At 40.8% G+C, this 17,508-nt stretch overlaps 1 protein-coding gene across 3 annotated transcripts in view; it reads right to left on the bottom strand.

Annotated features, from left to right (window-relative positions):
- The window catches only part of TPST1 (tyrosylprotein sulfotransferase 1), a 155,652-nt gene that overhangs the window by 54,244 nt on the left and 83,900 nt on the right, over positions 1–17,508 (bottom strand). For all 3 annotated transcript variants that reach the window (XM_017338227.3, XM_008249652.4, XM_051836341.2), the window contains one exon: positions 1,338–1,536. In XM_017338227.3, the coding sequence (XP_017193716.1) occupies positions 1,338–1,536 (199 nt within the window). The remainder of the gene's footprint in view (positions 1–1,337; positions 1,537–17,508) is intronic.

Here is a 17,508-nt window from a genome sequence, read left to right as displayed (position 1 = left end):
TAAAGGTATTAAAGGAAACAAACATGCTATATTACAAAGTTGTGAGGGAGAGAAGGACACTGACATAAACAGGAATACCAGAGACAGACAAGAAATTTCAATTTTATAATCAAATATCCTACCCATGAACACACGCTAACATGGTTGTCATGTTTTAATTGCAGTTTCAAAAAAGAATATATAGAGAGAGATGGAAACAGACAAGCTGCAGGAAGAAGATAACAGGGGATTATAGTTCAATGGGTATGGAGTTTCAATTTGGGAAGATAAAAAAGTTCAGGAGATGGGATGGTGATGACACAATGTGAATGTACTTAATGCCAATAAATTATACACTTAAAAACTCTTAAATTGGGAGCCTGCCTTGTGATGCAGTAGGTTAAGCTGCTACCTGTGATACTAACATCCCATATGAAAGCTGGTTTGAGTCCCAGCTGCTCTACTTCTGATCCAGTTTCTTCCTAATGTGCCTTGGAGGGCAGTGGAAGATGGTCCCTGCCACTCATGTGGGAGACCAGGATGGAGTTCCAGGCACCTGGCTTTGGCTTGGCCCAGTTCTAGGCCTGGCAGCCATTTGGAAAGTAAGCCATGTGGATGGAAGATCTCCTTCTCTCCCTTATCTTTCCCTTTCTTGTCACTCTGCCAGTTAAGTAAATAAATCTTTTTTAAAAAAGAAGACCTATCAAAATGGTAAGCTTATGTTACTTATCTATTATAAGAAAAAAATGAATGTGTAAGGTATGACTTCATGAAACAGACTCAACTGGTAAAATATATATTCAAATTAGCTCTTTCAGTTTTCAGAATAAACAATAGATTCTAAAGATGTGAGCTTAACTTTTTAAAATAAAAGCTGTAATTTTACTTTAATGCTAACTTTAAATCAGAGGGATTAGGTACTGTACCTATTTAATAATTCTTCTAATGTAGCCAATGTTTTGCCTTAGTACGTCAAGAAATTATACCTCATCTAAACAAAGGTTTGAAAGCAATCCTTTGATTTAAAAAAAGAAACTAGAAATAAGGTCACTAATAATTTTGGTACTTATGCAAATATGCTTTAATCAACTATGAAAAATAAATCTTCCCACCAGTGAGTACCATCCCTAGAAATTGGAAAAAGTGATTAAGGAATTGTCCCAACAGTACTTACAAAGAACCAGAGTAATCTTTAAAATGCAGTGGAAGACTTCTGAAAATAAAGCATTCTACAAAATCAAATTTTTCTTATTTAAAATAATTTTCTGATAATAAAAAAGCAAGAAAAATTACTATTCAGAACTCAAGTTCGTTATCTAGTTTTCTCAGTCACTTTAAAAAAAAAAAATCTCACTTACCCTTCTAGTGTTTTCCAGGATTTTTGGATCAGGCTTTCCATAGTTAGGTGGATTGGCATATGGGTCATACCCAAGTTTAGCAAGCATGGGTGCAATCACTGCCATGTCCTGCAGAACATCTGGAGGAATCTTCCCAACCCATTTTGATAGGGCTCCCACATTGACCGGCTTGATGACTTGGTCTGTAGATCTCTCCACTCTGAAAACAACATAATGTGAATAAATATTGACCTAAAAGTTTTAAAAATATATTTAAAGAGCACTGTAAATTGTATTTGATAACTTTAAAAATTATAATTGACTGGAAAATATAGCAATTGAAAAAAGAGAACACCAATCAGGTTTAAAACCATTTATTAGACTTTTTAAAAAACAATTTTTAAAGATTTGTTTTATTTATTTAAAAAGGAGGGAAGGACATCTTATATTCACTGGTTCTCTCTCTAAATGATCGTAACAGTTGGGATAAGGCCAAGCCAAAGCCAGCTCCATCTGTTCTCTACATGGATGCAGTGACCCAAATGACTTGGGCCATCCTCTGCTGCCTTCCCATGTGCACCAGCAGGAAGCTGGGTTGGAAGTAGAGCAGTTGGGACTCGAACTGGTGCCCATATGGGAAGCCTGCATCAGAGGCAGCAGCACCACAATACCAGCTTCATTAAAAAATATTTTGACAGTGAGTATTGGCAATCTCAGATTTCTACAAACAGCAAAAATGGTCAACTGAAAACACCTGCATAAAACGTATTGGCACTTTAATTACAATATCCAGAGGGGAAAAAAAACAAAGATAAGACTGTTTAGAAAAAATCCCAATTTACCTCAACTGTACAAAAAAAATGGATTGATGGGTGACAAGGGGGACAGATGGACAGATACATGATAAAGCAAGTAAGTAAAATGTTAATTGCAGAATCCAGCTAGTGAGTATATTTATTCTCCTGTATGTTTGAAAATTTGCCTAATAAAATGTTGAGGGAAAACAGCCAACTGCAAACCACTAAGAATGTAAAATATTCACTTGTTCTGTTTCTTGCTGACTTCCTAGAGAATACCATTTTCTAAAGAAAATAAATGTTGCTTATGACTTTCAATATTACAGGAATCAATATTACAGGATAAATGAGTTCTATGTGTTGGCCTGTAAATTCACTTTAAGCCTATAGGGATTACATTCACTATACCTGACTAACTAGTGACTTTAGGATAAAAATAATATGAAATAACATCTTGATTTAAATTAAATCTGAATTTTGGCCAAATGACTATAAAACTAAGGTGCTTAGGAAAGCTTTACACCCCGATACATAATAAGTGACTCAAATATAGTATTTTTAAAAAAGATTAATTTATTTATTTGAAAGTCAGAGTTACACATAGAAAGAGAGGCAGAGAGAGAGAGAGAGGTCTTCCATCTGCTGGTTCACTCCCCAACCAGCTGCAATGGCCAGAGCTGCATCGATCCGAGGCCAGGAGCCAAGAGCTTCTTCCGGGTCTCCCATTTGGCTGCAGGGGCCCAAGGACTTGGGTCATTTTCTACTGCTTTCCCAGGCCATAGCAGAGAGCTGGATCAGAAGTGGAGCAGCTCAAATCAGTGCTCATATGGGATGCCGGCATTGCAGGCAGCAGCTCTACCCGCTACGCCACAGAGCCAGCCCCTCAAATATAGTATTTTAAAAAAGAGGGGAAAGACTTTAAGTATTTGACCTCTCGTTGCAGATAATCATTATCTAATGAGGAATTTCTCAAAGGCGCTTTACTCCTAAAAGAACAGGCAAGCAAAAATAAGGTGAGACCACTTGCTCCAGGTTTAACCTCTTAAATATTTCTCCAGGACCCCACTTAACCCACTGCTCCCTTCACTCTATATTTTTCCTGTATGGCTTCATCTCCAATCATCCTCACTTAATATGAATTTTTAAAGACTTATTTATTCATTTGAAAGGCTTAGTGACAGAGAGTGAAAGACACATCTTCCATTTGTGGTTCACTCCCCAAATGCCCACAACTGCCAGAGCTGGGCCAGACCAAAGCCAAGATCCTGGAACTTCATCCTGCTCTCCTATATGGGTTCAAGGGCCAAATTGGGCCATCATTTGCTGCCTCACCAGGTACATCAGAAGGAAGGTGGATCAGAAACAAAGTAACTGGGACTGGATTTAACACTCTAATAAGGGATGCAGGCATCCCAAGTAATGGTTTAACCTGTTGTGTCACAACATCCACCCCACCTCCTGCTCAGTGCTCTTTCTTTCTAAAGATTTATTTATTTGAAAGGCAGAATGACACACACACACACAAAGAGAGAGAGAGACAGACAGACAGACAGACAGAATCTTCCATCTGCTGGTTCACTCCCTAAATGATCACATCAGCCATGTCTGGGCCAGGCCAAAGCCAGGAATTCGATCTGGTTCCTCCCATGTGTGTAGCCAGGGCCTAAGTACTTGGGCTATCTTCAGCTGCATAACCAGGAATATTAGCAGGGAGCTGGTCTAATGTAGCTGGGAATCATACTGCAACTCTGACATGGGATGCTGGCATCACAAGTAGCAGTTAAACTTGCCGACCCACAGAGGAAAATCTATCAACCCTGATCTAAGACCATATCCTAAGGAAATGTGGAGTTTGTGTGTATGAAGGTGGGTGTGGCCTCAGGTGATATCTCCCTCACTGAAAGACCACATCAACTTTTACAAGTATGGAAGAACCTAGTAAGTTTACAGAACAGCAAGGGAGGGCAGCCAAGGACACACTAATGTTGCCAGGAGGGGGAGAACAAACAATAGTGCTTACTTAGTGTTGCACTTACCAGGTTCAAGAGAGACATGTTGAATTATAAGGATAGATAATTAAAACAGAAAATGACAACAAGAAAGGACAGTCACAATCTTCAAGGTAATCAGAGTCTGGCTGGTAAACCACACAAGCTTTCTACACTCAAAGTCTTAAGAGTTACTCTTACTCCCAAATCACCTCTTGAAGCTTACCTTTCCTCTCTTCCATGGGCTCTAGTTATTTAGTTTGCCTTTTTCTTTTTTTTTTTTTTTTATTTAATTTTTTTTTTTTTTTTTTTTGACAGGCAGAGTGGACAGTGAGAGAGAGACAGAGAGAGAAAGGTCTTCCTTTTGCCGTTGGTTCACCCTCCAATGGCCGCCGCTGCAGCCGGCGCACCGCGCTGATCCTGGCAGGAGCCAGGAGCCAGGTGCTTTTCCTGGTCTCCCATGGGGTGCAGGGCCCAAGCACCTGGGCCATCCTCCACTGCACTCCCTGGCCATAGCAGAGAGCTGGCCTGGAAGAGGGGCGACCGGGACAGAATCCGGCGCCCCAACCGGGACTAGAACCCGGTGTGCCGGCGCCGCAAGGTGGAGGATTAGCCTATTGAGCCACGGCGCCGGCCCTAGTTTGCCTTTTTCTAAGAGGCAGCAAAGCATACTGCGGAGAATGCACACCTGCAAGCTGGGCTGGCTGTATTATCCAGCTTTGTACTCCAAAAAACTATGAACCTCAGGGATTGGGGATAATAACTTACTAACAGGTAGACACAGTTCCAAAAACATTTTCAAAAGCAAGAGATGACAAATGATGGCCTAGATCTGGGCTGCTGCCTGTTTTGTTAATAAATTGTTATTAGAACACAGCCACACCTGTGTGGTTCTGCACTGGCTACGGCTGCCATGGCTCTACTAAGGCAAAGCTCAATACTGACAACAGAAGAGTTTGACCTGCAAAGCCAAAAGTATCTGGTCCTTTACAGAAAATGTTTGCCAGCCCTTGTTCAAAAGAACATAATTATTTAGAGAGAAATGGGCCTGGTCTGGAGAGCCTGATTTTCTTTTCTAGATAAACACCTGCAAGTGGAGCTCATCAAATCTCCCCTACTCATTCTTTCTTTTGGGAAATTAACTAACACTTAGGCCAGAAGTGTACTAAAGTATGAACTACTTACCATTACAGCACCTTCTAGCTCATCAGGACCTCAAAACATAGAGCACAACAAACTGACATTTCAGCACACATAGCCTGAACCAACATGGCAAGATACTTGTGAATCAGCAAGTTCTCCCCTAATTCCAAGTGTCCAGGCAGCCACGTTGCCTCAAGTCTAAAATCGTAAATGACTGAGGTGAATATAATCCTCCAAGACATTCATTTTATGCATGGATCTTCCACGAGTCTCAAACACTACAGCCAAGCTGCCTGCCAAACCACAGGCCTGAATTACAATACTCAGCAACTACTACAGGAAACCAAATTCTCCAATTAAAACATCAGGGATGGAATGGATATGCAAAAAAAGTGAAAGAGCACATAATTCAAATGGTTAGATTTTTTATAGTGAACCATCTGGTAAGATATCATTAAAACTCATGCTTTCAAAGGTTATTTCAATATTAGAAAGTGCTCAGGTTATGTCTTGTCAAAGAAATTTAAAAATATATGTACCAAAAATTCAATTTTGTAAAAATGTTAAATATGCACCTTTTTATGCATACTCACATTAGAATGCTAAAAATGAGTGGGTTTAAGTATGACTTATATTTCCTTACCTAACTTTTCCAAATTTTTCAATTTTCATTGATAAATAGCATTTCTTTTTTAGCCCATGCAATAGTGAGACTCAAAATCACAAAGGAAATTTTCACTCAGAAATTTGAAAACCATGTCAACTTTTCTCTCTTATATTCCACATCCAATCCATGAGAAAATCTTAGCAACCACATGTCCAAATATATCCCAATACGAGCACTTCCACTAACTCCACTGATACTCACCTAATCCAAGCCTATGCCATCTCTCACCTAGATTTCTACAATATTCTTCTAATTGATCTCTCTACCCTTTCCTTTATAATCCCTGTGGTATATTAGCTAATCAGCACCTTTTAATCTTATCAAATGATCCCCTAAAAACAAAGCAATTGGACAACAAAACCAAAAACCCATAAACAACATTTAAAACGAAACTAGGTGAAAAATCCTAAAATACAAATGAGGAGTTAATAGGTATGTTAATTTTCTTGACTGCAGTAATCATTTCACTATGTATACAAACAGGAAACCATCATGCTGCATATCTTAAATATATACAATTTAAAAATCTTAAAAACCATTCTTATATTGCAGATCATACAAAAACAGGTGGCAGCTCACCGTTGCCAACTTCTACTAAAAAGTGAGCTTCAGACAAGTAAAATGATTAGTCAGGCACTGATAAAGGAATGGGATGATATCAAGTAAATAACTGTTATAGAAATAAAACTAAATAACTTAAAACTAATATACATAAGAGTTATATACTCTGACAATGCAGACATTTTTAAATATATAGGAGGATATGGGAGAGTCTATGCAAAAAATTATTTCTTTCACTAATCTTAATGATGGTGATAGTATTATATAGGATAAAGAAAATGAATAATTATATATATATAAATCCTATCATTCTATGTAGCCTTCACAACAATGATTCTCAGTGTGAAAAAAGATGATACAGGCTTGATATTGAACCCTATAGCCATGCTTTTGAATTGCAACTACCAAAATAAACTAAAAGAAACAAGGACAACTTGAAATGACTGATTCCTCACCTGAGCTAAGTCAGTAACACTTTGTCATACTAGGTAGCACAGAAGTTATCAGACACTGGCAGGGTCACAGCAAAAGTATTCAGGAGCCAATTTACAGGAGCTTCCAGTGGCCAGCAATGGGGACATTTGAATTCAATAAAAATACTAATCTAATACATAAAAACTTATCCAATTGAGCTCTTAGAAGAGTGATAAGAAATCAATTCATTATTTTGAAAACTGGCAAACAAAGGGAAAGAATCAAGTATTCATCATGCCTTCCTTATATGAACATTTATTAATCTTGGGTAACTGAACAGTAGACGCAAGGATGTTATCTCTTTATAAGCATTTTCAGCAAATATATGGAAAAGAAATCAGAATTAGAATACCTAATTTTGCAAGATCCCACAAATCAATGAGTCTATTCACTGAGCTCAACAGCTGCTAAATCACAAAACAGATGTTATAGATAGCCTTGCCAAATCAGACCTTCAAGTCATATTAAGCCCCAGGATTCAACTGCCAATTTATACCAAGCACAGAATTCAAAAGAACATGTTGGAAATCAGCAGTTCAATTACAAAATTCAGGTTGTGAATAAACTTAAAGGCTTAAATGGCCTGGTTCTTCAAAAACTAATATGGTTAAGAAAGAACTGGAGCATTTGGAAACCTGCAGGGTAGAAAAAATTTGTGTAATGCATCAAATTATTTTTCATGGGTAAAACTAAACAATAGTGGTTAGGTGTGCACACTAGGGCCATAAAACTATTAAAGAAACACCAGAAGCAATTTCCAGTGAATCACTTGGGAGGAAAGGTGTGGATTAGTTTTGGAAAGGATACATAGAAAAATTTCTAGATTACTAGCATAGTTCTATTTCTTTTTTTAAGATTTATTTATTTACTTATTTGAAAGTCAGAATTAATGGGAGAGAGGGGGAGACATCTTCCATCTTCCATGGCTGGGGCTGGGTCAGGCCAAAGCCAGGAGCCAGGAGCTTCTTCTGGGTTTCCCACCCGGGTGCAGAGGCCAAAGGACTTGGGCTATCCTCTACTGCTTTCCCAGGTGCACTAGCATGGAGCTGGATCAGAAGTAGAGCAGCTGGGACTTGAACCAGTGCCAATATGGAATGCTGGCACTGCAGGCCTAGGCTTTAACATCCCTGTGCCACAGCCCCAGCCCCTAATGGTTTCCGAAGATAAGGAATTTTCCATCTTTTTCCATGACCTAAATAAAAGTTTAAAAAACATTGGACACATATGTTATTTTTTTAAGTTTTTTGAGGACTTTATTTAGCAAAGGATCCCCCAAATGACACATCTCTCCTTTAAAGGTTATCAAAAAAATCCAGTTGTGAATCAACTATTATTTTTTTTAATTATTTATTTATTTATTTGACAGGTAAAGTTACAGGCAGTGAGAGGCAGAGAGAAAGAAAGATCTTCCATCCACTGGTTCACTCCCCAAATGGCTGCAATGGCAAGTTGAGCCAATCCGAAGCCAGGTGCCAGGAGCTTCTTCCATGTCTTCTACACGAGAGAAAATGGCCTAAGTGCTTGTTTTATTTATTTGAAAGCAGAGTTACAGACAGAAAGGAAGAGACGGAGAGAGACATTTTCCTATCCACTTGTTCACCCCCTAGATGGCTGCAATGGCCAATAGTGGGCCTGGCTGAAGCCAGGAGCTTTATCGGGGTCTCCCATGAGTGACAGTGTCCCAAACACTTGGGCCCTCTTTCAACTGTTTTTCCCAGGCCACTTAGGGGGTGAACCAGTGGATGGAAGACCTCCCTCCCTCCTTCCCTCCCTCCTCTCTCTCTCGCTCACTCTCTCTGTGCCTCTGCCTCTCTGTAACTCTGCCTTTAAAAAAAAAAAAAAAACTCCATATTGAATGTGAAAAGGGTGAAGGGCTCCTGAGAAGTGGAGAAAGAGAAGAGTATGGTTTCATTCTTCTTGTCCTGAAGCAGATGATTACTGGACAGCCTCCTTTCTCTGGGGCCCAGCATGACCCAGTGCTAGACCAATCTTTGTAGTTAACTTTAGCCCTATTCTTTATTTGTGACCATGGTTTTGGGTACACCCTTACTTCAACCGGAAGTACTCCCCTTAGATGATGTTGTAGGCAGGTCCACTTGCAACAAATTCACAGTTTAGGTTTATTTCTTCTTCATTTTTTGAAGAATTTTGCCAGACATGGACATTGCAGTTGAGGTTTTTCCTTTCAGCAGTGTGACTATGTCAGTGCATGATATCATGGAGGACCCCTGGTATGTGATGAGATGCTTTTATCTTGCTGCTTTAAACATTCTCTGTTATTTGGCTTTCAGTGATTTCATTATGATGTGTCTAGGTGTGGATATCTTTGGGTTTGGTTTTTTTTTGTTAAAATTGATTTATTTATTTGAAAGTCAGAGTTGCCAGCACCGTGGCTTGCTAGGCTAATCCTCCGCCTTGCGGCACTGGCACACCGGGTTCTAGTCCCGGTCGGGGCGCCAGATTCTGTCCCAGTTGCCCCTCTTCCAGGCCAGCTCTCTGCTGTGGCCAGGGAGTGCAGTGGAAGATGGCCCAAGTACTTGGGCCCTGCACCCCATGGGAGACCAGGATAAGTACCTGGCTCCTGCCATCGGATCAGTGTGGTACGCCGGCCGCGGTGGCCATTGGAGGGTGAACCAACGGCAAAGGAAGACCTTTCTCTCTGTCTTTCTCTCATGTCCACTCTGCCTGTCAAAAAAAAAAAAAAAAAGAAAGAAAGAAAAGAAAAGAAAGAGTTACACAGAGAGAGAGAGAGAGAGAGAGAGAGAGAGGTCTTCCATCCGCTGGTTCACTCCCGCACTGGCCACAATTGCTAGAGTTGTACCAGTCTGAAGCCAGGAGCTAGGAGCTTCCTCCAGGTCTTCCCACACAGGTGAAGGGGCCCAAGTCCTTGGGCTACCTTCTACTGCTTTCCCAGGCCATAGCAGAGAGCTGGATCAGAAGTAGAGCAGCCAGGATTCAAACCGGCACCCATGTGGGATGCTGGCACTGCAGGCGGCGGCTTTACTCACTACGCCACAGCACCGGCTCCTCTCTTTGGTTTTGATCCTATTTGAAATTTCTGAGTTTTTTAGATGTGCGGCTATGAATTTTTCATCAAATTGGGGGTTTAAATTATTATTTCTTCAAATATTGTTCTTTCCCCATCTCTCCTCTTCTAATATTTCCATTATATATATGCTGATAAATCTGATGGTATACAACAGGTCTCAGGTATTGTTCACTTTTCTTAATATTATTATTTTGCTCCTCAGAATGAATAAAGCCAATTGTCCTATCTTCAAATTTGCTGCTTTCTTTCTTCTTGCTCTAATTTCCTGCTAGGCCCCATGAGTGAATTTTTCAGTTCAGTTAATATACTTTTCAATTCCAGAAAATTTATCTGGTTCAGCTTTATAATTTCTCTTTATTGGTATCCTCAATGTGGTGAGAAATCATTTTCAAAATTTGTTATTTCTTTTTTTTAAAGATTTATTTATTTATTTGAAAGAGTTACACAGAGGGAGGGAGGGAGGGAGGGAGGGAGGGAGGGAGAATGTGTGTGTCTTCCATCTGATGGTTCACTCCGATTGCCGCAATGGCCAGAGCTGCGCTGATCCGAAGCCAGGAGCCAAGAGCTTCTTCCGGGTCCCCTACACAGGTGCAGGGGCCCAAGGACTTGGGCCATCTTCTACTGCTTTCCCAGGCCACAGCAGAGAGCTGGATCAGAAGTGGAGCAGCCAGGTCTCAAACTGGCGCCCATACGGGATGCCAGCGCTTCAGGCCAGGGCGTTAACCCACTGCGCCACAGCACCGGCCTCCATAATTTGGTATTTCTTTAGAGGTGGTTTCCTTTAGCTGTTTGAGGGTATAATTTAAATAGCTGATTAAAAGTTCCTCAGGGACAATTTTTATTGTTGGCTGTTTTCTTGTTTCATTCCATGCCTCGTAACTTAATGTTGAAAATTGGACATTTTAACTACTATGAAGTTGCAACTCTGGAAATCATATTCTCTCCAGTGGCCAGAGTTTGCTGTTGTTGCTACTTGTTGTGGTAGTTGTTTGGAGTCTATTCAAAACTGATTATGTAAGTTCTGTATTCTTTGTTGCATATGGCCACTGAAGTCTATTCTTTTAGCTTAGTGGTTGGCTGATAACTTCCTTAAATGACAGGAACCAAAAAAATCTTCCTGACTTGGCAGAAGGGCTCTGAGCAGGTTTGGGGCACACCTTCAATATTCAGTCAGATGGTCATATAACTTTGCCTTAACCTTCACTTTTAATGAGCCTCAAAATCAGCCAGACACATGGCCATTTACATTTCCAGGAAAATGCTGACATTTTTCAAAAGCCCTTATGGACATCTCATTCCCAACCTATTAGTCTAATGGTTACCCTAACTGTTGTCTATTTACTCAGGTAGCAGAGACTAAAGCATTTTTCTATAAATGTTTTGGGTGACTATCATTCTCCATGCTCTCAGAGGCCTCAGCAATGGGCCAGTTCTGAATTAAGAGAAATGCAGTCAAGGATTTTGAATCCGTCTTCCAGGATGCCACCAAATGGAGTGAAGCAAATAATTAAAGTTTTTTAAGAATGAGGCCCATTCTGTTCCTCTAGTACCAGGAACTGGTACATTTCAAAATGGGCTGAAATGTGGAACAGGGAACAGTGCTGGAGTAAGTTAAAATGCCACAAATCTCATTGTTCTTACTGATAACCAGCCATGTTTTATAAATAAGGAATCTCCAACTTTTTCAAGCCCTTGTATAATTTCTTGTTCTGAAACATTTGATTCTGACAGCTTTTGCCCATTCTTCTACTGCTCTTATGGAAGGATGAAATTTCACATTTCATTTCTGTGCCATTTTTTATGCCACCCCCAAAGAGCAAAACTTGAAACAGCTTGAAAATATTCCTATCCCAGCTTCCATGTAAATCAATTTATCATTTACTGAGATTTTTTTTTTTACTGAGATTTTATACTTCCGTGTGGCTAAAGAGATAACTATGACAAGTTGTTTGCCTTAAAGTAATAGAATTAACTCAACAGTATTAGATTTCAAGTGAAACTGCTAATATTATAACAAGGGTGTGGGACCCAAAGGGGGCAATTTTAATAAATGTCCCAGATGGTTATGGTACTTGAAGTTGCTTGGAGAAAAACAGTCTTGGGTTTTCTTTGACCTCTACATTTAGGACTATATATTAATAAGCAACATTAAGTGTATACAGAGACTAAGGCAGAAATTGGGCAAATAGGAAAGAAAGAAAAGAAAAACAAAATGTACTAACTGCAAGACAGAAAGAAGTAGGCATAAATGAGCCTGCCTTTTGCCTCTATTCACAAGCAATCCTGATCCTAGAATTGAATTATATATGCTAGAAAAAAACCTAGAAACTCTTCAGATGTTATCTCCTCAGAGAAACCTATCCTGACTCCTATGTACATTGGCACACTCTTCTTTACCCCAAAATATTCCTTTTTCCCTTTAACCTAACAAAGACACCATTTTTTCAAAATATCTCCTAACTTGTATTCCCTTATCAGCAGAAGAGGTTACTCTTTCCCATTATCACATCTGAAGTTTTGCCCTAATGAAAATGACAGAATAAATGGAAACCCTTCCCTGCCAGGTTCCTAGTGAATTGCTAAAAGGTCTAGAGAATAGAGAAAAAGGAACAGCAGTAATACCTGTATTTCCTAACCTCTCCCCTCTAGGAAAAAATTCCAGAATGGAAAAGATATGCTAGACAGGTTTAAGAAAAAGGTAAAAACAAGGGTCTTTACCCATTTTTTAGATCGTGTTATGGCAGAAGACTGCCATGATGGATGTCCCTTAACATGAAGATGGGAGCACCCTCAGTGCCAGCATTTCATATGGGCATCAATTCAAGTCCTGGCTAATCCACTTCTGATCCAGCTCTCTACTGTGGCCTGGGAAAGCAATGGAAGATGCCCAAGTGCTTGGGTCCCTGCACCCCTATGGAGACCCAGAAGAAGCTCCTGTCTCCCGGCTTCTGATCAGCTCAGCTCCAGCCACTGATGCCATTTGTGGAGTGAACAAGTGGATGGAAGATCTCTCTCTGTAGTTCTATCTTTCAAATAAACCTTAAAAAAATATTAGAAGGGAAGAGGACATGAAGTTAGTTATCCAGACCCCTCTGGCACCCACGTGGCATAAAGGCATCTTGAATTTTCTGTACAATCATTGGAAGAAGGAAGCTAAGGGTTCTACTAGCAAACTTTCTGGGGGTCTGGGGTTTGCCCCATGGAAGGCAAAGAAATTTGGTAGCTGAGGGATATGAGTTTTATTGCCCTGTTCCAGGGCTTAATGAATATGATATCTAGGGTCCAGCATTGTGGCCTTGCAGGTAAAGCTGCCACCCACAGTGCTGGCATCCCATTTGGAACGGTTCGAGACACAGCTACTCCACTTCCGATCCAGCTCTCTGTTATGTCCTGGGAAAACAATGGAAGATGGCCCAAGTCCTTGGGCCCCTGCACCCACGTAGGAGACCCAGAAGAAGCTCCTGGCTCCTGGCTTCAGACTGGCTCAGCTTTGTTGCAGCTATTTGGGGAGTGAACTAGTGGATAGAAGATCTTTCTGTCTCTCCCTTTCTCTGTCTGTAACTCTACCCCTCAAATAAATAAATAAAATCTTAAAAAATATATAGAATATTATATCTAGACCACACAAGGCCAGCATGAGCCAAAGTGGGGCCAGTAAAGCAGAGAAAACTACTCAGCCACTGCTGAGCTAGGGAAGAGACCATGACTCCACTGGCCAAGACTCTTGCAGCACTTTTCACAGCAGGATAATGACCAGGTTGGACAGGAACATAATTTTTTAAAAAAATTTTCCCAGAAACCTTTTATTTTTCTTTTCTAAAAACCTTGTATTTATGTACATAAGTGTGGGGAGCAACTGAGACTAGACTAAGTTACTGGAATTAAGACTTATTCTATGCATCTGCTCTCCCACAATATGGCTCTGAGAGACCAAACAACTTCTACACAGCTGCCTCCAGTTCGACCAATAACCTACAGGAGCTGATCCTGCTCCTGATTGGAGGAGAGCAGCATGCTCGGCGTGTGGGTAGCAGAGTTGGGATTGGTGGAAGAGGACTATAAAGGAGGAGAGAGACAACATGCACCAGGAACATCTGAAGGAACACCTGAGCAGCCCCCGAGAGAGCCGGCCGGCGGTGTGCCACTCCTCCACGGAAGCGGGGAAAGTGGCAGGGGGAGCCGCCCCTCCACAGAGGTGGAGGGGTCAGCAGCCAACCCAGGAAGGACCAGCAGCAAACCCGGGAAGGGCCGAGCAGACTAAAGAACAGCGCAGGGTTTAGTGTCGTTCCTCCGCAAAGAGGGGGAGCGACACATAAGTATATAAGTACAACTTTAGGAACATGGTGATTCTTTCCATTGTACCCACCCTCCCACCCACACTCCCATTTCTCTTCCTCCTACTTCTCCTATTCCCATTCTTATTTTTTACTAAGAGCTATTTTCAGTTAACTTTATACACATATGATTAACTCTATACTAAATAAAGAGTTTAACAAATAGTATGAGAAAAAAATACTGCTCCCCAACAGTGGAGACAAGAGCTGTTCAAAGTCATTGCATCTCAAAGCGTCAATATCACTTCTATAGATTACTTTTTAGGTGCTCTATTAGTTATCACAGATCAGGGAGAACATATGGTATTTGTCCTTTCAGGACTGGCTTATTTCACTAAGCATAATAGTTTCCAGTATCATCCATTTTGTTGCAAACAATAGGATTTCATTTTTTTTACCACTGTGTAATATTCCATGTTGTATATATCCCATAATTTCTTTATCCAGTCTTCAGTCGACAGACATTTGGGTGGATTCATATCTTAGTTATTGTGAATTGAGCTTCAATAAACATGGGGTTGCAGATAACTCTTTCATATGCTGATTGCATTTCCCTTGGATAAATTCCCAGGAGTGATATGGCTGGGTCATATTGTAGATCTATTTTTAGATTTTTGAGTTATCTCCATACTTTCTGCCACAGTGGCTGTACCAGTTTACATTCCCACCAACAGTGGATTAGGGTACCTTTTTCCCTCACATCCTTGCCAGCATTTGTTGTTTGTTGATTTCTGTATAGAAGCCATTCTAATGGAGATAAAGTGGAACCTCATTGTGGTTTTGATCTGCATTTCCCTGATGGCTAGTGATCCTGAGCATTTTTTCATGTGTCTATTGGCCATTTGGATTTCCTCTTCTGAAAAATGCCTATTTAAGTCCTTTGCCCATTTCTTAATTGGGTTGTTTCCTTTGCTATTGTTGAGTTCCTTGATCTCTTTATAAACTGGTTATTTTTTTTTAACAGGCAGAGTTAGAGTTAGAGAGACAGAGAAAAAGGTCTTCCTTCCATTGGTTGACCCCTCCAACTGGCTGCCATGGCCGGCACGCTGTGCTGATCCAAAGCCAGGAGCCAGGTGCTTCCTCCTGATCCCCCACTTGGCCATCCTCCACTGCCTTTCCGGGCCACAGCAGAGAGCTGGACTGGAAGAGGAGCAACCAGGACAGAACCAGCACCCCAACCAGGACTAGAACCCGGGGTGCCGGCACTGCAGGCAGAGGATTAGCCTAGTGAGGCGCAGTGCCGGCCCTATAATATGGTTATTAATTCCTTTATCAGTTGCATAGTTTGAAAATAATTTCTCCCATTCTGTTGGTTGTCTCTTCACTTTGCTGAGTGTTTCTTTTGCAGTTCAGAAGCTTCTCAACTTGATATAATCCCATTTGTCAATTTTGGCTTTGATCACTTGTGCCTCTGGGGTCTTTTCCATAAACTCTTTGCCTATGCCACTTTCTTACAGGGTTTCCCCAACGAGAAACACAATTATTTCAGAGGTAAATGAACATTCACTGAGTAGCTAAGACCACATTAAGTCACCTTACCTTTGTCTAGAAATACCAATGTTACCTAGAGAAGGAGAAGAGGTGTTCTTGCATGCACAGTAGTAGAATATGTAGTAGTGACAGTAGAATAAAAAGAGTTAACATACTTTTATAACACTAATGTGAACACTGTCATAAACTTTTAAAATTTTTTTATTTATTTATTTATTTATTTGAAAGCCAGAATTACAGAGAGGGAGGCAGAGGCAGAGAGAGAGAAAGAGGTCTTCCTTTCACTGGTTCCCTCCCTAAATGGCCATAGTGGCTGGAGCTGGGTCAGGCCAAAGCCAGGAGCCAGGAGCTTCTTCTGAGTCTCCCATGTGTGTGCAGGGGCCCAAGGACTTGGGCTATCCTCCACTGCTTTCCCAGGCCACAGCAGAGAGCTGGATTGAGCCATTTTCTGGTGTTTTCCCAGGCACATTAGAAGAGAGCTGGGTTGAAAGTGGAGCAGCTGAGTCTTGAACCAGTGCCCATATGGGATTCTGGCACTGTAGGCAGCAGCTTTACCCACTACAACACAGTGCCAGCCCATAAGTTTTTATATATTATTAGTTCATTTAAACCTGGTAACAACCATATGAGTTAAGTATCATTGCTAAAAATCTTTATATTTTCATGGATCATATTAAAATATTTACAAGTGAAAGGCTTCAAAATAATTCACTGAAGTACTCCAATCTGCAACAACCAAAACAAAACAAACAAAAAAGAACAGACAAAACAGAAATTTTCATGCAACTAGACATCAGACAATAAAGAACAGTGATCCCTGAGAAATGGGCACCAAACAAGGTAAGCCCTATGATTGTTCCAGCTCACTGCCTTAGAGAGAGTATCCATACTGTGGTACAAGAAGGGAAATAAAAGTAGTGTTTAGTGAATGCCAAGCTGAGGAAACATGAAACTGAAAGGCAGAAGAAATAGAAATGGCTAGTTTTAGGACAGAGAATCAATGAGGTAAGAGCTGCCCAGAAAGAATTACGAAGATCTGCTGAATGGAAAGAATCCTCTGAAACACCCTAATATCAAGACTGGTTTTACAGGAAAAGAAAACTATACATCAATATTTCTAAAGAACATACCCTCAACAAAATACTAGTAATTCATACATAACAATGTAGAAAAAGAACTGGGTGTGGTGTATAATCCCAGGTGTGGAAAGCTGGCTCAACACATTAAATGTCAACTAATAGGGGCAGGCATTTGGTGCACTGGTTAAAACACAGCTTGAGATGCCCACACCCTGTTCAGGACTGCCTGGGTTTAAGTCCTGGTTCTGCTTCCAATTCCAGTTTCCTGCTAATATGCACCCTGGGAGTCATCAGGTCATAGCTCAAGTACTTGGGTCCCTGCCACCCATGTTGGAGACTCAGACTGAGTTCTGGCTCACAGCATTAGCCTGGCCCAAACATGGATGTTGCAGGCATTTAGGGAGTGAATCGGTGAATGGAAGAACCAACTTACACACACACACACACACACACACACACATTCTCTCTCTCTCTCTCTCTCTCTCTCTCTCTCTCTCTCTCTCTCTCTCTCCTTCCTCCTCTCTCCTCTCTCCCCCATCTCTCTGATCTGAGGATGGAAGAACTAACACTGTCTTTCTTACCTCTCTCTGCCTTTCAAATAAATAAATG

Source organism: Oryctolagus cuniculus, chromosome 19 (assembly GCF_964237555.1).
Source record: "Oryctolagus cuniculus chromosome 19, mOryCun1.1, whole genome shotgun sequence".
NCBI lineage: Eukaryota > Metazoa > Chordata > Mammalia > Lagomorpha > Leporidae > Oryctolagus > Oryctolagus cuniculus.
Note: the sequence above shows the minus strand (reverse complement) of the source record. Positions and strands in the feature narration are given on the sequence as shown.